At 41.2% G+C, this 21,991-nt stretch overlaps 1 protein-coding gene across 2 annotated transcripts in view; it reads right to left on the minus strand.

Moving 5' to 3' along the window:
• The window catches only part of XKR4 (XK related 4), a 441,904-nt gene that overhangs the window by 10,782 nt on the left and 409,131 nt on the right, over positions 1-21,991 (minus strand). Inside the window, exon 3 of one of the 2 annotated variants that reach the window (XR_012020188.1) lies at positions 5,206-7,321. Coding sequence is in view for 1 of the 2 variants with exons in the window: in XM_072804607.1 (XP_072660708.1) it covers positions 6,375-7,321 (947 nt within the window). In the remaining variant the exon portion in view is untranslated. Of the gene's footprint in view, positions 1-4,969; positions 7,322-21,991 lie in introns of those variants that run through there. The other variant, XM_072804607.1, reaches the window with a different exon arrangement.

Genomic DNA, 21,991 nt, shown 5'->3' on the forward strand with positions numbered 1-21,991 from the left:
GAAAGTGAGGAGAGAAAGGAAATATCAATCAACAAATAGTTGGTAAATGTTTGCTTTATTCTTTACACCTAACCTTTCAATATAAGGTAAAATTCCTCAATTTATATGATGGGTCAAGCTAATGGTATAATAATCCTCTTACATATTAAATTGTGTGAACTGCAAGATATATAATTTAGAGAAAAATCATGGCAGTGGGGTAGGATAATGTCACTTCAAATGTTTGCCTATCTTTCTTCCCTCTCTCCCTCCCCCTCCTTCCTCTCTCTCTTTCTCTGTCTCTGTCTCTCTCTGTCAGAGTTTCAGAGTAAGCACTGGAGTTTATGTTTCAGTGTGCCTAACTGGATGACAGTATAGCACATGTATAGAATACAAAAGAAGAGCCATCAGGTTACTTTATATTTATCGCTTACTTTAGAGTAGGGTCATGGAGGAGGACAATTGTCCAGAATGGAAAAATAGCACGTATCTACCTACCATGGATTAGGGAGTGGAAGTAAAATTCAGTCACAGGTGATAGCAATTTCCATTTCTCACTATTGACTTTTATTTTTAACTTTTCATTTTGGAAGACCTCTTTGACCTTAAATAAAACTTGCTTTGGAAGATTTCATTGTCAGACCATGATTTTGTTTCTCCTGAAAGCTTGCCAGATCAGAAATAGATGTCGGTGGGAAAATGTTCCTTGGTCTTCTAGAAAAATTTGCAGTTGTGCAAAGTTGTTACAAGTTGTGTTCAATTCTCAGGTCCACTGTTTCCTAGTTGTGGGATCTTTGGCAATTTGTTTAGTGTCTCTGAGATCATGTTTTGTCATCTGTAAATGGTCTTACTTAACTCATGGATGGTTGTAAGGATTAAATGAGGTCACATAGGTAAAGCTCTATAGCACAGCACTTGGCACACAATAAGTTCCAGTCATGGTAAGTTACTATCAATATGAGGAACTGAACTGCAAGAAAATCTAAGGGTAAAAAAATAACCAAAGCATAAATTTGAGTTTGTCAGTGTTTCTGACATATTATGTCAGTATATTATTTATGTGAGTAAAATATTTTAGCAAAATGATTAGGCATTTCAGGGACATTAAACCATCCCTATTGAGCAGAACATATACCACAAAAGACTGACAGAGTTTTACGTTTTGGATTAGATCATTGCATACAATATAACAAGAATGTGATTTTTTTTCTTATGGAATCTAGAGAAAGAGCTTCAGATGGATGCTCAAACAACATGATGCCTTACACACTCAAAGGAGAGTTTCTGAACCCCTCATTTCTGTGGGCAAATGGCTGTTTGCCATTTCTTCCACTTGGCTTTCTGCTGTGAGCACAGGCTGTGTTCGAGCTAGCCTAATTGCTACAATTAACAAAATTAAATGGCTCATTGTGTTTTTATACAATTCCACCCACATTCTGGGGAGTTTTACTGTTGAATGAGTAATCCTACTGTTGAGACTGTTGATCCCAGGCACAGATTGAGTCTTTCTGTGTGCCCATTTCTAGGATTACAACTGGACCAGACATAGGTCCAGAGACAAAGCCCTGCAGTGGACAGTACAGCTTTCCTAAGTGAGCAGAGGAGATGCAACCCGACTGCTGAGATCACTTCACAGCCTGATACAGGTCAGGTCAGGGCCAGAGACTTGGAAATGGAAGTTGGGTGCTTCAGTGGGTAGGCAGTAGACGAAAATCACCCTTCTTCGGCCATGTTGAAATGCCCAGGCTTCAGAGGGGGAAGAAGGGTGTTATGAGTCACAAGCTGGCAGAAGCAATCATTTTGATTGTTTTCAGAAGTGACACTGGACTGTTGAAGATAAATGAACATGAGTTGATCTGCATCCATCACTGAATTTATAGAAACAAGCACCTCAGATCTGCTGTTTTCACCATGCACTTCAACCATCCTCTAAGCTATATTTCTGAAAGACAGTCTGAGCTATTTTTAAAAAGGCTTTAAGGAATTCTCCTTAGAAACATAAAAATGCAGGCATCTTATCCAAGTTTTATATAGAAACAGTGATGGCTAATGGCAAAGATGTATGAGAATGCAGGAGAGCATATATTTAGTCTAGAAAATGGTTCATTAGAAAAAATAGTGGATTCTTATCTAAACATTGTGGGAGAACTTCTTCCACTCGATGGCATTTGGTATGTTTAAAGGCAAATGTGTAACCTTACACAGTCTGGTAAGGACACAAGAGTTTTTCTTTGCTCAATTCAATCAGTTGGGAGAAAGAAACCTTGAAATGATTCAAACCTATTCTATTCAGCTTCTTAGAAGATGAAATCTTATAGGAGTGAAATAGCTTATTTAAGCTAAAAGTGATAAATTGCATCTAGGTATTTCCCTCAACATTACCAGTAGGTTGATGTCTTATATCGTATAGACAGGGATTGTAAGTTTGGGCTGAAAAAGAGGAGGTAAAAGATTTTTAACTAAAAATTCACGTGTTGGTAACACACCAGTTAATATGCATGAAAGGGCAGTATATACCTCATCTTTTTCATCTCTGTTCTTTTGTTGTGTGTGTAGATATATATGTAAACCATACATATATACATACATAACATATATGCATGTTACGGTATTTTAAGAAACAGTCATTGAGATTTCAATTATTCCCATTCACTTTTAATTGGTCAGTGCTATCACTTAATTTATTCATAGAGTAAAATAAATTGGGCATTTAGGAATTAAGCATAAATACTTCATTATACTTTTATCTTCTGGTATCTTCATATTTTATATTGTACTAATACTCGAATTGCATGTTCTTGCCAAGTCAGTAAGAAAATTTATTTCACTTGTTGGACTCATGGTATTATCAAAAATGAATAGTAATGGAGTGTCGGCAAAGCCAGTGTTACTGAACTAGACAGCACATAGTTAAGTAGGACAATGTGAATGGCTAAGAGGATTTAAAAGACATAGTCATCATGGGAGACCAAACTTTGACTTACTTGGAAATTTTTTTTTCTCCCACACAAATACTTAAAAACCTCAGTATGGTTAAGATATATATATATATATATATACACACACACGTGTGTGTGTATATATATATCACATATGTATATATTTTTTAATCTTAAATACAGCTTCATTTTCAAATGCTAATTTGAAAGTGAAAAAGATGTATAACATTTTCTTTTAGAAAATTTATGGTCTTGGGCAAAAAGGGAGTGCTAAGAGCAGGACTCCCCTTCCCTCAGAGAATCCAAGGAGAACACAGGAAGTTGGATCCTACAGAGAAAGAATCCAGCATTTCCAATCTGTGTGCTAACTGTAGCATGTTCTTTTTGGGCTCTCTGGGCTCTCTGGTTACTGTCTGTGGAGGGTTTCATGGCAGATTGAAAATGAAATCTTAGGAAGAATTAAAATACAGATACAAAAATCAAACGTTGTTCCTTTGCACATTGACAATGTCTCTTTAAATCCTAATACTTTAAACTCTGTGTTTTCTATATATCTAGAAATGAATAATAACGGTTCTCATCACACCATCTGAGGGCAGCACAGTGCTTTTTCTGAATCATGGAAACAAGATTAGGTCACGCTTTTCCTCAGAAGCAGAATTTTTTGGTTCCTATAATCAATCTTGAGAGAGTTTGGAATTTATGGTGAAGATATCCTTTCCTTAGCAAGAATTTTTGACTAACTAAAACATCATCATCTTCAAGTATGTTGGATAATGGAGTATTTATGGCATTTGGGCAATTGCTGAGAAATACAAACTTTTTACACCCTCCTAACTGTATTCTTACCTCCAAGACAAAGCACAGTACATTATTGTTTATTCACACAGTACTCATTTTGACTCTTAACATGTTAAATGGGGTATCAAATTGAGAAATAACTCAGGACTTACATGATTGAGGAGTGTTGGGGCCTGCTGAGTTTGTGTTGATTGACACTCTAACTGTAATCTGGCATTTACTCATGAAATCAAAGGTATAGTTCAATTGAGCCATTCAATTTCCAAAGATCATCAATTAAAAGTTTTCTTGGAAATAATGAAGCTAATAACTCATGGTCCTGCACGAAAGTGAAGAATTTTTGCCAATATAATCATTTTTTCCATCTATAATGGGGGTGCAATGTTTTCACCAATTGCTGATAAGAAGAGCGTCTTCCTGGGCCTTTACTGACGACTAGGTAATCTTTTCACATCCAAACAAAAGATTATTATTTTTTAGTGGAAATCTTGCTTGGAGGATCAAACCATGGAGTGCTAGGAAAGTATCTCTACCAATAAAAAATCATCTATTTTTAAAATGTTGCTCTGGGGCTTTGTACCAAAGGAAGTCATAGATTGAACCCTCTGCCATTTCCTGTGGATGTCACTGGACTGCAGTCTCTGTGTGACACACCCACTATAGATGGTGGCTATAGAACTTGACTATTTTAAGTGGATTGTACAGTCCAAATCACAGAATAATTAAGCTAAACGGACTTTTCCCTCTTCTGTCTCTCTTTCTCTTTTTTTTAGTGACTTGACTAATATTTAATATATAAGTTGGGTTAACATAAAACCAGGGAAGGAAGTTTAAGACATCTTCCACTGTGGTCAGGTTTGTGATCATGGATGGATGAAGATAATCATTTACAGCTCTCACATCCTGGGAAACATTGGCCAGTCTTGACAAGCCCTTTCTAGTTAAGCTGATTCTCTTGTCACCTGATATCCTGATAGCACCCCTGGCCAGGTTCCTGGGGGCACCGACATTGCAAAGTAGGGTGATCTTGCAAGAGACAAGTGTTCTCAAACTGCTGAGGCAGGCTGATGGGATTTGTGGACCAGTTCCTGACATCCCAAGTAATTCTGATGCTTAAAGTGTTTTAAACGATTCCAGGTCTATAAAAAAAGTGATGATGCCTATATGTATACCCTATATTTTTTATTACAAAAATATTGAAATAATCCATGAGTTATTCCACTCTGCACCAACTATAAAAAAATACTATCAAAGTTTGACCGGCACTTTTAATGCAACGAAAAGCACCATGACTGAGGACACTGGGAACAGAAAGCAAGGGACGTTTACTTGCCGTACGGAGGTATTAAAAACCCAGAAGTTTGTTCAGAGTGCGACTTTACAAATGATTCAAATACAAATCTTAGCTGGATCTAGTGATAAGCCCTCCATCAGTTGGGAAGGGTTGTCTCATAGCATATTCACTGCACTGTCTGCTCATACTTACTAAAAAGTGTCCAAAGCCTCTAAAAGACACATCACTTTGACCTTGGGTTGGGGAGAGGGGAGTCTGTACACAGTGGGGAACTTGATGGTGCACTCTCACGTCCACTTTGGGGGGCTCATGCCACTCGTTCTCAGGTGTTTGGGACTTCCACATCAGTCCTGTGGTTGGACATGTTTGGCACTAGGAAGGTGTGGCGCAGCGTGCTCTGGACTCGCGCTTGCCTGTATTCACACAGAGCCATGCTTCCCTACGTCTCGAAACATCCAGTTCAGCATATTCCTCTCCTGTTGCTCTGCACCTATGAGCCCGCATGAGCTGCACAGGCCAGGAAATCAGACACTCCTTTTGCCTTGTTTCCCTGCTTCCTCTTCATGTACTTACTACATTTTTGCGACTGAAGACTGAATCATGATGATCATTTAGTTTACATCACGAAATCATTGAGAGCTCCCTGGTCTTGTCAAAAGCCATACATGTGCTGCATAGGATTTCTGTCGGAGAGGATGTTCTCAACTGAAAACTTAAAATAAGAGACAGATCCTGAAATGTGTTGAAAGTGAACCATTCTACCGATTCGCATACACATGTAAACAACAGTTGAGTTTGTTGTCCATTGGGTAGGATTTTCACGTGTGGTAGTGGTTTCCAGATGAGAATGGTCTATGAAATTCTTTCCTAAGTAGTACTATTTTTTTTTTCTGGAGTCTTGAGGGATATATTTTCTCTCTGATTTTATATTCAGAATCAGAGCTTTGCATCAAGAAAAATCACCTAAGCTATTTTGACAGAGGACTGGTGCCGTGTGTGTGTGTGTGTGTGTGTGTGTGTGTGTGTGTGACTGTATATTTTTATGCAAAGGTCAATTAACTTCATCAAAACACCCTATTGATTGGAGGCAACATTTTCCGTGATCATAGTACCCTCTGGTGGACACGCTGAAAGTGGGCAGGAGGGGTTGGTAGCAACAAGGAGTCCTGCTGAGCTGGCCCGTTTCCCTTCCCTTCAGTGGCTGTTTTGGAAGGAGACCAGCAGCAGGCAGTCAGCTGATGCAGGGTCAGACGAAGCGCATTACAGCTCGTTGCCCTGCTCTAGGACAAAGTTTCATTATTGCCACGGCCCTGCTGCCACCCCTTCACCTGGAGGTTGTGGCTCCTCCAAGGCCTTGCATCTTATAACGTGGTTTCATACTCCAACCGCTCCTGGATCAGGGCATCATCTTTGTACTGCAGCCTCGGAGGAGACGGGGAACATTCAAAGGCTAAAATGGCCTTTCGAAGGCTTCTGTCCAAAACGTGTCTCTCCCACGCTGGGTACCTATTCCTGAACAGGTCAATTTTAATGACGGATTCTTCAATCCGTGGCAGGCGAGATGACGGGGTGGACGGAGCCGTGGGCCTCACCTGAAAGACAGGTACACACCCATCCCGCTCTACAAATTTCTGGTCGCGGTCGCTGGCGACACTGCGGTTGTTGGAGATGGACCGGAGCGTGCTGGTGGCCACTTCTGGAGGCAGGGTGAAGGCAGCGACTGGGTCCTCACAAGCACAACTGGGTGACTGCCCGAATCTGGGTCCATTGGGGTGAAAGAAGGCATAATACATCAGCATAAAAACGACTCCAGTTAAAAAGCTGCTGAACACCACACACAGTGCTGGGATGGCAAACGCATCTGCAAATGGGGGAGCCTTGTAGAGGTACCAGAGGGCACTCAAGGCTGTATTTTCCAGCAGGATCACAAAATAGTAAATGAAGAGCCTGCAGCGTGTCCTGCCTTCCTTGACGTTGAACCAGCTGAAGATGTAGATGATCCCCACCACCATGTCGAACACAATCTCTTCCCATTTGGTGATACAGAATTCTGTCTCACAGTGGACAATCCAGAAGGTCATGATGCACCAGTGGAGGACAATGAAGATCCCAAAGTACAGCTGGAAAACCGAGGCAAAGAGGGCAAAGGTGATGACTCTGGCAGCAATGGTGAAGAAATGCCAGCAGAACTGGATGACAACAGCCATGTAGCTGATGGGCTTCTTGTCATCTCGAGAGTCCCGGAGAGCCTTCTGGTAAGAGGCCAAGGCCCAAGCCAAAGACACGAGGGAGGCTGCCGCTGTGAATCCTACAAAGGCAAAAAGGAAGACATTTTGTCAAAAGTGACATGCAGTGCTGTCCCCAGAAAATAAGTCATATGGAGCTGGGGGCTTGGGACAAGTACCTGTGACCTCAGCAAAGCTCTTCACTTCTTTGAGTATTAAGCTGAGCTTAATCAGATGGGGCTCCTAGTGTCTGCCCTCTGTGGGCCCAACCATATGGAGAAGTCATGACCTATGACAGGAATGCTATTCAAAACACACGTGGGGTGTGGGATCTGGAAATGGGGTGGGGTGGGGTGAGCTTTCTGTGTATATGGTGGAAGTAGGTAAAGTAAGGAGGTGATTTTGTGTAGTTGGAAAACAGCTATGGACTGGAGGTTGACAGATTGGCTTGCTGTGTCAACTCTGCATGACTTTGGACAATCATTTCAACTGGTGTCCTCATTTATAAAGTGGATAATCTCCAAGGTTCCTGGCAGCTTTGAGATTCTGCGGATGAAAGGGATAAATAATCACTGGAAACCTGAGGGGCTAGCTGATTTACTTTCTGCTTCTAAACAAGAATAAATGCACTTCATTCACAAAGGAAAGTTTATTCTTTCTTACAAATAAGAAGGCCATAAAACCTCCTTGGTAATGTTTCTTGTCTTACCTGGTATGCAGTTTGTCCTACTATAATCTGAACATAATTCTTCCTATAGCTTTTGTCTGTTCCTTACTGCCATTCTCTTAGAAGAAGACATGTTTGCTCACTGGCACTCACCACTTATTCTTTCATAGAGGAAAGATTGTACAGAAATCACCTCTCAACCATTTCTCTTATTTTACGAACTGCATTTGTTTAGTATGTTCTTTAAAAGTTTGTTTACAAGTTTTTAAAATAAGTTTTATCATTTCCCTCCGCTTTGCCGTCATCTGCTGTGTCTGAAGCATTGCTTGTATGGTCCAGACATGGATAGGGCTCACCTGAAAACATACTGGCTTCCTTTAGGAGAGGAGCTCTTTTGGGGAATTCACTTTGCCACTGAAGGGTTAGTCAGTTTGCACACTGTGCAACACACCATAACAAGATTTACCAAGACTAAGAATAGGTTTTGAGTTTTACAGTCCAGCTGGCATTTCTCCACAGATCCATTAACTTATCATAACCAGGCCACCTTATAGTCTTTGGACAAGAAATAGAAGGATTGCCAAGAACTGGGGATAGAACTGTATTTTGTTTTTATATTTTGATAGAGAACGGCTGTTGTCTATGATCTTTGAAAAATGAATTGGAAAAAAATGACTCCTGTAGGAAAGATGCACACTAATTAATGGAAAACACAGTCAACCTCAACGATCATTTCTAACACATTCCCCTTGAGTAAGGTGAACTTCAAAAGACAATATTGGTGAGAAATACCTTCCAATGGCTACTTCTCATATCCACTCCCAATCAAGCTAGCAGAAAGCCCACATCTTACTCTGGATCTTCAGGGGTTTTTTTCTGGCCAGCACAGAAATCTTCTGCTACCATATCTCTCGAGCAGTTATGGCAATATTTTAGGTCAGTTGGAGACCAGCACACAAAAGAATTTTTGATAATGTAATTTCTTTTCTTTTTCTTGTGTTTTTAAAATATATTTTTTGTTGTTCGTTTGTTCTGTTTCTTTCTTTCTCTCTCTCTCTTTTAATGAAAGTATAATTTCTATGGGGTGGGAACCATCTACCTCAATTGTAAAGCAAATTTGGGAGATGAAAGGACACGGTGGGAAGAAAAGTAAGGAGAAGAAGAAGGTGAGACAATGGGAAATAAAGGGTCATGGAATAATGACTTCGAGAATGACACCCTTATTTTCAGTTTAGGACATAAGAACAAAAGGTTGTGCTGTTTTAATCCCAACACCTTTGAGTGACACAGAAGCTACTCATGACCTCGTTCCTTATCTCTACTGTTTGCTGCGGCACAGATGGTTTTGGAGTAGACTGTGTCCTCCTCTCTGAGTACGGTGCATCCCCTGCAGGGCGGCACCAGCCGAAAGCCCCACCTCCTGTTCACACCCTGGCGCCCTGAGGACGGCGTTCACGCGCAGCGCCACCTGCAGGAAGATGGCTGCATTGCTGGTCAACTAGACCAAGCGCTAGCTGACTCCGGAGAGTCGGAACCACGAGGGTACGGTTTTTCACAGGCAGGCGTTATTAAAGGCTGTTTTTCAAAGCAGTGACTAATGGTAAAGCATAACAAAACGTTGCATACACAGCATCCTTAAATCATCTGCTCTTGCATGTAAAAGAATTGGAAAAATAGCCTAGTCCATCTTCCCCTGTAATCTTCACCCCTTTTATTTTTATTTATTTTTAAAGATTTTCTACCTATTCATTCATGAAAGACACAGAGAAAGAGGCAGAGACATAGGCAGAAGGAGAAGCAGGCTCCTCGCAGGGAGCCTGATGTGGGACTCGATCCCCGACCCTAGGATCACGCCCTGAAGTAAAGGCAAGTGCTCAACCGCTGTGCCACCCAGGCATCCCTCTTCACCCCTTTTATTGCATGTCCTAAAAAAGTAATTGAGCCTGCTCCAGGACACTTCAGGAACTTGGTAAGAAAATATTCTGGCAATAGAAAAGGGAAGATTTTCTATCAGCTTTGCTTTCTATGTATCTTACAATTTACAAAGTAAATTTTTTGCCTATAGCCAAGGCAAATTTCATGTCCATGGATGACCCCCCTTTATGAATTCTTTGCTATAGCAACAATTGGAATTTCCTTGGTTCGTTTGATTTTTTTCCTTTCTGTTTAGCAATTAATTTTTATAAGATGAATATATCCCCAAACAGAAAATACAGGGCAATCTTAGACTTATTCCTTATTACAAATTCACATTACCATGAAATCCTTAATTTTTTGCTTTTACACAAATAATGTCAGCTCAGTTGTTTCAAGATAAATTCCCTTAGTAAGGCACTGCATTATCATTAAAGTAGAATTCTCTGGAACTTTTGATGCTGGCAGATAGAACCTTAAGTACTGTTTTAGCTAACAATGTATATTTTCACTCTTTATTTGAAAATTATTTCAAACTTAACAGGAGAATTGCAGAAGTAAAAAAGTTGTCTATTGAATATTGAATACTTATATTCTCTTTGCCCAGACTGTCATTTGGCCTCTTTTACTTTATCACTAGCCTCCACCTGCCCACCCCGCCCCCTCTCTAGCCTTTTTTCTCTGAACCATTTGAGAGTAAATTGCATACATCTTGGCTGCTAGGGTCTGATTGTTCATGTCCCCCTCCATTCATATGTTGAAACCCTAACCCTTAAAGAGGCTGGTATTAGTAGGAGGAGCCTCTGGGAGATGTTTAAATTATGAATGGGATCAGTGCCTTCTAAAAGAGGCCCAGAGAGCTTCCTAAGCCCCTTCTGCCACCCAAGAATACTATGAGAAGTCTTCAGCTCAGAAGAGAGCTCTCACCAGACTATGCTGGCACCCTGATCTTGGACTTCTAGCCTCCAGAACTGTGACCAATATATTTCTGCTGTTTATAAACTATCCAGCTTGTAGTATTTTGTTATAGCAACTCAAAAAGACTAAGACAGGGATGCCTGAGTGGCTCAGTGTGTGATCCCAGGGTCCTGGGATTGAGTCCTGCATCTGGCTCCCCACAGAGAGCCTGCTTCTCCCTCTGTCTATGTCTCTGGCTCTCTCTGTGTCTCTCATGAATAAATAAATAAAATCTTTTTTTTTTTTAAAAAGGACTAAGACAATGGTTCTTTACCCAAAAATATATCATTGTCTCTTTCTTATGACTAGAGATATTCTTTTAGATAACCACAATAAATTTATCAACTTTGGTCAATTTAACACTGATACAATACTTTTTTTCTAATCCACTGTATCCACTATCAATATTCCAATTTCATCAATTGACTTTAACAATGTCCATTTAGGATTTTCCCCTGTGGTACAGAATTGAGTCTGGAATCAGATATTGCATTTGGTTGTCTTATCAATATAGTTTTTTAAATCAGAAATATTTCCACTGACTTTCTTTCTTTTTGACATTGGCATTTTTTTGAAGAGTACAGTACAAAAAAAAAAAAAAAGAGTGTTCCTTGTTTTGGATTTGTCTGTTTCCTCATGGTTAGATTCAGGTTACACATCCCAAGCTGGAATATTATGTAAGTGACACTGAACAATATTTCCAGCACCTCCCACACCATTAAGATATTGAAATACAAGGATTTCCTCAGTAGTTCCAGGAATATATAATGTGTCCATGAGAATTTTGGTGCAAAAGAATGAATAGCTTACAAAACTTCACTCTAAAATCAAACACACAAAACAGCTACAGAAGACTCAATGGGATTCTCTTATTTATTAAAAGGTTGCAATAGATGATAGGACCTCAGATCTTATCTAGTGCAATGATCTCATTTTATAGAAAAGAAACCAAGTCTCCCTTGGAGAGGTTATGTGATTTATCTTCCTCTTTCTTTCCCCTCTCTTATTTCTGATGAAAATTGCCCTTCTACTGCAAAGCTACCCTCTGCTTCCTGGAAAAGAGACTTTTCAGTTAAACCCTCTGTATCCCAGCTCTTCCTCCACAAGATTGCAAACATGTGATAAGCTTCCTTTTACCCCAAGAATAGCCTTTCACTTTACTGAATCTCTTCCTCTTTATTTCAGATTTGTCTGTTTCCCACTTTTCCTTCTATTCTTTATCTCTTGCTTCTCCATTTTTATCTGCTCATCCTTGAGTTACTGGCACTGGTTGGGATGCTGCACCTGGGCCTCCTCCCTTAGCAGCCTCTCCCTGAGAGATTCCCTGCACTCCAGCATCTCCACTCCTCTAGTCTACCTCAGCACTCAGCACACCTATCTCTTCACCAGACTTTTCTGGCCCTAGAGGCGTGTGTCTGATTATTTCCCCAAGAACCTGCAGGCCTACAGTCTTTGTGTTCCATGTACACAGGATCAATGGGATACCTGGAAGCAATCTGGCTGTAGATGACAGTGTTTGCGTTCTCATGGAAATAAGACAAATCTTCCTCTATGCCCCCTGATGTTAGTGTAATACCCTTCTCAGAAAGAGAGAGAACATGAATTTCTGGGTAGGCTGCCACAGTTCTAAGAAGATGATTTCGAATGCCACTTGACTGACTAAGAAATACGAGATTGCAAAACCATCCAAATCCAAGGATTCGCAATATGTGCCATTTGGGTGCATTGCATCTGGAGGGGTCCAGAATAAACCACTGTAAAAATTATTTCCAGTTGAAGGCATTTGAGTTCCTGGAATCTTTTATCTGCCTTAAAGCAGAGTGCCTTAAAAGAACTCAATTATCATAAATGCCCTCCCCAGGAGTAACTTGAACCTTCTTGGAGAGGAAAAGTCAGCACCACACCCAAATAGACTATCATAAAACTATTATATCTCCCCTCCACTTTTTTATAGTGCTTTATTTCTCCACAAGTCACTTGTTTTTCCATAAATGCCTTTTCTCCCCCACTTTTTAGAAATCATTTGTTTTCCCAGAAGTGTCCATCTGCCATCTCTCATCCCCTATTAAGATAAATTCCAAAATCTAATGACCTCCTAGAGTCATATTTCCTTGGGAATGCTTGTGTGTGCACACATGATTACATACATAATTTACATAATCGCACACATGATTACATATGTAATTGAGTCTGTATTTTGTCTTGCTAATCTGTTTGTTGATTTAATTTGCAGGCCCTCATACATATAACTAAGAGGGTAGAGGAGAAGTTCTTCCTTCCAGTAAACCCCGAATTGAGTCCAGCTGACCCCAGGTAATTTTGTTTTCTCACAGCAGCCCAAAGAATTGATCTGACTTGGAATAAGACAATTCAATGATCATAAAGTCAGTGTGGCAGTTTATCCTATAATTTTGAACTGAATATCTCTATATATTTGGATAAGATTTGGTAAAAGATGTAGCACCTTTGGAAATATAATCCAAGAATTTTTCTTTAAAAACCTCTAGATGAGGTCGGGATTACTTCTGGGTTCTGAGATCTGTGCATTTGAATTGTTGCAGAGGTTGCTTAGTAATTCAGAGACTAGTTCCTCAGAGGAAGACTAAGGTACTTTTCCATTTTGAATAAAGATTTTTTATTCAGAATGAGGGTTTTGAATCTGATACTAGCTAGTTATCTAATTAGCATTTCAAAGAGAACTGATATAAATCAATATTGTGTTGTTCAAGTGAATAACAAAGTTTTGACTTTCTTCCCTTTTTTCTCCTTGCTTCCTTTGGGTGTCCTTTCCCCAACTAGTGTTTACATGTTTTGTTTTTTTTGTGTGTGTCCTTTTCTTCCTTCTCTTTCTTCTCCTCTCTATGACAGTCTTTCCTTCTGTCCTGCTTTGCTTCTGCTCTGCTCTTCTTCACTCTTTCCCCCCATTTCCTGGGGGAAACATGACATGAAGTTGAATTATTTTTTAAACAGTAGTTGTATTAATGAACTAATGTTTGGTGTTGCCCAAATGTAACCTTCTCACTGTTCCTAAAACTCAAATAAATTCAAAATAAGAAAGGAAATTAGTCTTTTTCAATGTCAATGGCCTGCTCTACTTGCTCTTCTCCTGCCTTTGCTCTGAATCCCATGGCTTTGCTCCAAATCCAGATTTGCTTTCAAGGAACTCCATTGAAAGAATTCATTACTGCTAACCTCTGTTTTTTTTATTACAAGTAACTTGCTTTCCTGTAATATTCCTCAAGTTGGATCTAAATGCAATCCTAAGGAAAGATGTAGAAAATTTATATATTTTATTTAGGATAAAATAATAGTTCAGAGAATGGTTGATGGGGGCTAGAGGAGGGTGTTGTGAACAAAAGCTCTACCATCTCACTTTAAACATTTCCTTTTTGGAAGAATGGAAAGAATGGGTCTGGTATAGGCTAAAAGACCCTTGGAAATATTACAATGCAAGAAACTGTTTTGATTTGGGGACCTGAAGACTAGGAGGGGGCTACTTCTCACCGCCAAGTGCAAATTCATTCACTCTACAAACGTGTTTTCATATCAAGGGTGCTATCCCCTTCCTTCAGAGTACATATCCTGGTCTAAAATTATGTTTGATCTGTGCTTTAATTTACTTCATTTTAATGTTAATTATTTAATTTAATTTAAATTTAATTATTGTGTTGACCTTTAGGTAAGGATGAGTGCCTCCTTGTTTACCTTCCTGTCCTCTACTACCTTGTATGGTACCTGGTGTATGTTAAGAATTGGCACTTAGAGAAAAAGCAAGGCAGAAGGAAAGGTAGAATGGAAGAGAGAGCAAGAGAGAGGAAGAAATAGAGAGGAAGAAAGAGTATTCCAAATATAAAGCTGGAACCACAGAGAAAATGAAAATTTCAAAAAATGTGCACAATTCTTCATTGCTCTCCTACTCTGCTTCTTCACAATTTCTATCTGAGCTGTAAATGCCAAAACACGGAGAAATAAAGTCTGTATTCCTGTCGTGTTGTTTGTGGTCTGGGTGTAAACAATTCTTGGAAATCCTCAGAGAATGCTTCATAGGATTTATAGCCTAATTCCCCAGATGTAGGAGGTTCACGGAATTGAACCAAGTACTCTAATTCTTTGATTCTTCAACAAACAGAATGAGCCTGTCTCTTCCCTCCTCCTTAGGGAGGGTAATCACAGCCCTTCTCTTGAAAAGGCCAGCCAAGGGTTACAGTCTCAGGGAAACACCTGGCTCCTGACCCATATTTATAATCAAACTGGGGCTGGTAAGATAGGGCTCTTTTACTTTTAACTTAAAACATTCATTATTAGGTAAAAATTCAAACATATACAAAAACAGAGGGAATAATACAATGGATATATACCCTTCCGGCAGAATCTGTATCCATCACAAGGGAAGATGATTTTTGGCCAGCAGAGGGCGCCTCTGGATGTCGCCTTGGATCTACTCCTTCCTGAATCTGAATATTCCTGCATCGGCTCTTTTCCTGAATGCTCATTTCCCTGTACTGACGGAGACAGAAGGGCTGGGCTAGAAGCTAACTTGCTGATCACTGATGTTTTACCAGCACATTTTGGAAAACTTGGCCGTGTATCCCTCATGGCCACCCGATCTCCTCTGGCTCATCTTGTCCCTGCCTCTCTGAGCTTCAGACACACATTGCCTTGTCTCCAATCCTCACATGTTGAATAAGACTGCATTTTCTTCCTAGGAGGAGGAAACTCTGGGGTCCCACTTGAAAAGCCACTTCTCTCCAAAGAATCCCTCCTCATCTCTCAGTTCCCATTTTGAGCATCATATCTTAGGAAAGTCTTTCCTAGCCACCAATCTACATCCTGTCATTTGTTGTAAGACCCTACAGCACCTTGCATTTGTTCTTCACTCTGCACCTTGGCACACCTGCTGTCACCATACATTTGTATGGTTGATGATAGACACATCTACCCAAAAGGGCTGGATCTGTATCCTGTGGCTGACCATTATGTTCCTGACATCTGACACTTTCTTTGTGTCAGGTTCTGAAATTAGTGCATTTGTTATTTAGTAGCTGCTCTCATATTGTCTATTTGCCCAATATCTTGATTTCACACATCTTGACTTCCATTTCACCCCATTTTTTTCATTCTGTCAATTTCAGCATTTTCTGTTGGAATTTTAGGTATTTCCTCACCAATAGTTTGGGAATGGATGATTTACAACAGCACCCTTCTCAGCTATGCGGGTGAGATGATCATTTCACTGTTCACACCATATACTATCTTATCATCACAAACACAATAACTTTTCTTCTGAATGTACAGTCCTTAAACAAATGAGACATTGACTTTTAGATGATGACATAATATTGGTTTCCTGAATATTGATTTTCAAAAAAATTTTATGGTTTCCTTAGCACATTTGAGGCTCATATCCTAGACAAGTAAAAGAGGAGCAAGCATTTGTTGGGTCCTTGCTTTATGCACTTGTGATGTGCTGGGTACCTGCGTCCTTTGTTCAATCTGAAGTTCATGATAATGCTTTGAAGCAAGCACTCTTTGGCACTCAGGGAAACAGAGATATAAAGAGTTAAACAACTTCCAAGCTCATGTAATTATCGAGGAGGGCAGGCATCACAATTCACAGATTCCAAACTCTGTTCACCATGACAGTAGACCTATCTACAACTGGGATGTGAGGCATGGGCAAGCATAGTGAGCTCTCAAATCTCTTGTGGTCTAAGCTCCCAGGAAAACGGCAGAGAAACGTACATGACTCTGGAATAGTGCCACCTTTTCACGCAGCTGACTCCTAAAGGTTCCCACCACACCTGCTCCTTCAGGGTCTCAGCAACCATATTTGTTCCCAGGCTAAGGATCCCCCTTTGGATTCTTTTCACAAAACAGATCAGAAGCATGAATACCTAGGAGGAAAACCATGCTTTTCTCTCCTTCACATTTTCTGATCTGAAACAACTCTCCTGGTTTTTCTGGATTTTCACTTGAGGAAAAACTGTTGCCCAATTTCAGTTAATTATATGACCTAAGAGTGGGAGCTCCCAAAATGAAGATCCAGAACCAGAGTGGTTTTCCATTTCTTCAGCATGCTTAGAACTTGTCTCTTAGTTACAGATACAAAAGCAGCAAATCCTCTTGGCTGGACTCATATTGAATTCACCCAGTTAAAAGAAGGTAATAATTGAAAAAAAAATGTAAAGCTCTCTGTGCTCTCTCTGATCTTCAGTGAGTGTGGTGAAGGAAAGGAAAGTAATACAAGCTCACCAGGTCTCGGATGTTTTAAATATTGCATTGAAACCATTTATCTCTAATTTAAACCTTGTAATAGTTCTGATTAAAAATATTTAAATGCTTAATATGTTTAGTTTTGGTAGGGATATGCATACTTCTCATAATCCATTCTGAGGATTTCAACTTGTTTGCAAGGCAAATTTTAAGGCTGCTAAGGTGTTGATAAGGGAAACATGAATTGAAATTTAAAAAAAGTGTTTTAATATGAAACTAGTTGAAGAAAGTTGTTGGAGGAAGCGAAGTGTCTTAACAAATGTGGGAAGTTATTTCCTTCTGAGGTGAAAAGAATCAGAGATGATTTCACATAGCTCCATCTATTTTATAATCTTAAATTTTATTATTTTTAGATTTTTATTAAAATTTCCCAGGAAGACAAACATATTGTGTGGGGGAATTTGAAAATATCTCATGCTTTCTCTAAAAGCATGAGAAAAAAAAATTCTGTAAATAAGAGGAGGCAAGAAAGTCAAAATTCTCTGCACAATATTACAAAATGCGTGGTTAAATTTATACTGAAAGTAAAATGATGGTAGAAATTACTACTCAAAAGACATAAAATAAGGGAACTGAGATGTTTAATAGGATTGAAGTTTTCTTTATTTTCTATTTCTTTAAAAAGTTTTTGGCCACCATGCTGTTTCTTTCTTAAAATTTTTCTCCTTTGGTGGGTAGAGGGTGAAATGGGGCAAAATGAAGAGAAATAGAGACGGAAACGGGTAGAGACAGAGGCTGTGTCCTTCTCTTACCCATCAAAGAGGGACATGGCTGGACAATGGCAAGACTAAAATAATAATTTAAAAAATCCCAGCAGGTATCAATCATCAAGCAGGCTTGTCACATTTATTATTTTATTTCTTACAGCATCACTTCTTTGATGGTGATTTTGCCCATCTTACAGATGGGGAAACTGAGGCCTAGGGGTGATATAATCAGAGGATTTGGAAGGGGCCCAGAAGACGGAAAATGGTGACAAGAAGTACCAGGTATTGAGAACACCAATGCAGTCCTTGAAGGAACTGCAAATCTGCATGGGAGGCAGAGATTTACAAGCACATGTGTACAACCTGGCGAACAGAGCGTGGAGAAGAGAGAAGAAACAGTATTTGCCCAGAGGCCCTGTCCTGGAAAAGAAGGCAGCCCAGGAAGAGACAGGCACATGCCGAAGCTTACAGGTGTGGGGAGGGTGTTTGAGGCGAGCCGGCAGGGGGACCGTGGACATGTGTACCAGACGTAAGGACTTGCACCTGAACCTCATCCTGGAGGCAAAGGCACCTGCACACTAAGCTGTGTACCATCCCTGAGGTGCAAGGTGAACGCAAGTGGGTGGAGAGCTCCTGGCAGAGGTGGGAGGCTTTGCCAGACATCCGAGGGAGACAACAGTGAGGATGGGGTGATCTATACCTGCTAGCTGTATGGCTCCAGCAAGTCACTTGATTTTACTTAGTCTTCATAGGTTTGAGCAAGGATCAATGAAATAGTGTCCATCGAAGCATTTTGTGAGCAGGAAACTTGCTATATAAATAAAATTAGCCACTCCAGATCCTGGCTTTTCTCCTAATCTTGCTCCCTTCTGCCCACCTCCCCCCTCTCCATGCCTAGGAGCCCTTCTCCACCTGGATTCAGAGGAAGTTTTACTGGAGGAGGTTGGCTTTAACAGAATAACAGGGCAGAGACAGAACAGGGTAAGAGGTTCAATCTACAGGGTAAGGAAACATTTTTTTTCCCTTTACAGATATTAAATAATTTTTTGACAAGATACTGTTTCTAAAAATCACTTTAAAATAGGAAGAAAACGGGACACCTGAGTGGCTCAGTGGTTGAGCATCTGCCTTCCGCTCAGGGCGTGATCCTGGGATCTTGAGATCGAGTCCCAAATCGGGCTCCCTGCAGGAAGCCTGCTTCTCCCTCTGCCTATGTCTCTGCCTCTCTCTGTCTTTCATGGATAAATAAATAAAATCTTTAAAAAAAATAAAAATAAATAAAGAAATAGGAAGAAAAAATAATTGGCATATTTACCTAGGTGAAATATGTACTTCATTTTATTTAGGTTGAAGGGTGATAAAGCAGAGGCCACTCAGTTGGAAGGAAGGAGGAGATGCAGAAGAAATTATTTGAGGGTTTGCAGAAAAGTATGAGGCAGGGACAGCTTTTGCTGACCAGGTCTTGGGAAAGCCCCGGTTACCAGGGCAGTGATGGTCTACAGGGTTTGTCTGAGTTGTGTACATGAAAAGAGGGTTCCCAGAGAAGGGTATGGCTTGACCTAGAGCACAGGCCTCCTGGAACCTGAGGGCCTCTGGGCACCAGGTAGGTCCCTCCTAAGGGTTGGGGGGCGCCACGGAGACAGGGCAGAGGGTAGGGAAGGGCTGTCAGTTGGAGAAAGACAGGGTGGAAGAGGAGGTGGTTGCCCCAAGCCAGGGTCCTTGAGAAGCACAACAAATGCTTCATTTATCTGCTTTTGATCACTTATTTTTCCTGGCTTTATACCTCAATTTTGGCAGAAATGGATGTACTTTAAAAAATACCTTGCTTTTATTAATTTTTATTTTTTAAGATTTTATTTATTTTATTCATGAGAGACACAGAGAGAGAGAGAGAGAGAGAGAGAGGCAGAGACACAGGCAGAGGGAGAAGCAGGCTCCATGCAGGGAGCCTGACATGGGACTTGATCCCAGGTCTCCAGGATCAGGCCCTGGGCTGAAGGTGGGCGCTAAACTGCTGAGCCACCCCAGCTGCAGTTTTTTTTTAAACAGGATGTAACTTTCTCTAAGGGTCCCCAATGTCTGATCGTTTCTCTGGCATGCAGGTTGGAGGACAGTAGGAGGAGTCTATTACGGAAGCAGGGCGGGGCGGCCCGGGATGCCTTAGCTTTAGCCCTATTTTCCAGTGTCTTGCCCTTTGGGTTGCCTCATTTTTACTTTGTCAATAAAAAGGACGCGGCTTGCTGCTGGGACCATTTAATAATGCAACAATAAATTGTGCTTTCAAGCCCCGAAATGCTTTTCTAGATGATTTACAAAAAATGACTCAATACCCCGAGGACACAGATTTGTAGCATTATCTGTTCTTACGGTTGGACTGGCTCAGAGGAAGCTCACCCTGCGAGGATCTCCGGAGGTTCACAAATGGCAGGAAGCCAGGGAGCCTGGGGTTCAGTCTTCCCTGCCATCCCCACCCACCCCAGTCACTCTTCCTGCACTGGGACCTGTGTCCTGGCCTCTCTCCTCTCCTCCTGGTCCTCCTGGGGGCGGGGGTGTCAATGGGCATACTCCTTTGGGAGACACTCCGTGCTTTTGGGAAAGGAAGACGAGTGCTTCTCAGAGAAAAAAGGCTCTGAGAGCATCTAATAAGATGAGGAAGATTGCCCTGGAGAAGGGAGTGGCTGGCTGCTTTTTCTCGGGGAGCCTCAGCAGGTTCTGGGGACACTCCTCTACATCCCCACCTGCCCCTCCCTGAGCTTAGGACCCCATCAGGCAAGGCCTCCCATCTGGCCTGGTCTCCAGCTCTCCCGTCCAGCGGCTTTTTCACTTTGTGGATAAAGTGAACTGGCTCCAGTGCACATCTGATCAAGTGTGTTCCCCGCTGAAAATCCTCCAGGGCTTCCTGTTGCCTCACAGGGTAAATGAGGAAGTAAACCCTTCCAGAACCGGCCCTTTCAACCCCCTCCCGTTCTCCCTCATTCCCTGCCTCAGCCACCCATACCCTTCCTCTCTTTTGCCTGGGCCTCTGTGTCCCCTCTTCCAGCCTGCCTGAAGGATTTCTGCATCAGAGGCCCCAGCTCACAGGTTGGCTGGGAAGCCCACCTGGTCACTCCCCATTACCTGAGCACTGACTTCCACCACATCTGTCATGGCCAGGGGACCTGCCTGCACTCCAAAGCCCCCATCCTTGTCCTGTACCCATCAGACACAAGGGGCTGTGCCATTTTGCCTGTGGCACGTGGGTGGCTCTATAAATACTTTTAACTCTTAACTCCCAGGACTGTGGCTAGCAGAAGGGGAAGTAGCTTTGAAGGTGCTTTGTAACCTGTAAAGATTGTTGAGGAACATTGTGAACATTGTAATACATCTGTGGATGTGAGAGAGGCCTCCTTTCCCAAAAGGATGGACTGTCAGACCCTTCGAGGATCCTTCTAATCTAAGTGTCTTAGATGACAAAACGTCTGGTACTGTATGAGTCTTCAAAAACTTGTGAGTGATACCAGCCTCCAGCTCCTCTGTACACGGGTATTGAGACCAACTGAAACATCTTTTCTAGCATAATCTCATTTTAGAAAGAAGTAAGCCCCCCAACGGCTCAGACAAACTAGCTTTATATGTACCATATGTGATGATGGCCCAGTTCCTCACAACACTTGCTCCTGAGAAGGGAGTTGCCTTTTAGCTGATTGGTCAGAATCTGGGTGCTCTCTCAGTTACTGCATGTTTGAACCTTAAAATTCTGTTTAGGAAGACACATTTACTTGAAATAACCTATGTCGCTGCCGGATTATAGAGACAGACTCACAAAATCAGTAAAAAGAAAAAAAAAAGATGGAAAAGAAGAAAAGGGAAGTAAAGAAATTTAACTCAATTTAAGAATTATTCCTGGAAGTATGAGTTCACCATTAAGTTTGGGCTCTGACAGGTTTAGAACACGCTACCCCAAAATATGACACCTGAACATATTGTTTATTTCAAGCTGGAAGACTTTGAGAAACAGCAGATACAGAAGGGATTTTCTGACCTTCCCCTGAAGTTGGTGATAAGACCCTGAGGTGAAAGGTGTCCTCCCTCTACCTGGAGGAATGGAGCCTCCTATCTCTGAGGATGGGGGGACTCCAGAGGGACTGGAACAAATAGACTGTGCACAGTTTCCCTCAGTTTACCACAGACCCCTAACTCATACCTCCTTGCTCCCTATCCCATTTCCCCACAACTTTCCCATCTTCATTAAACCT

The sequence above is a fragment of the Canis lupus genome, chromosome 28 (genome assembly GCF_048164855.1).
Source record: "Canis lupus baileyi chromosome 28, mCanLup2.hap1, whole genome shotgun sequence".
In the NCBI taxonomy this organism is placed as follows: domain Eukaryota; kingdom Metazoa; phylum Chordata; class Mammalia; order Carnivora; family Canidae; genus Canis; species Canis lupus.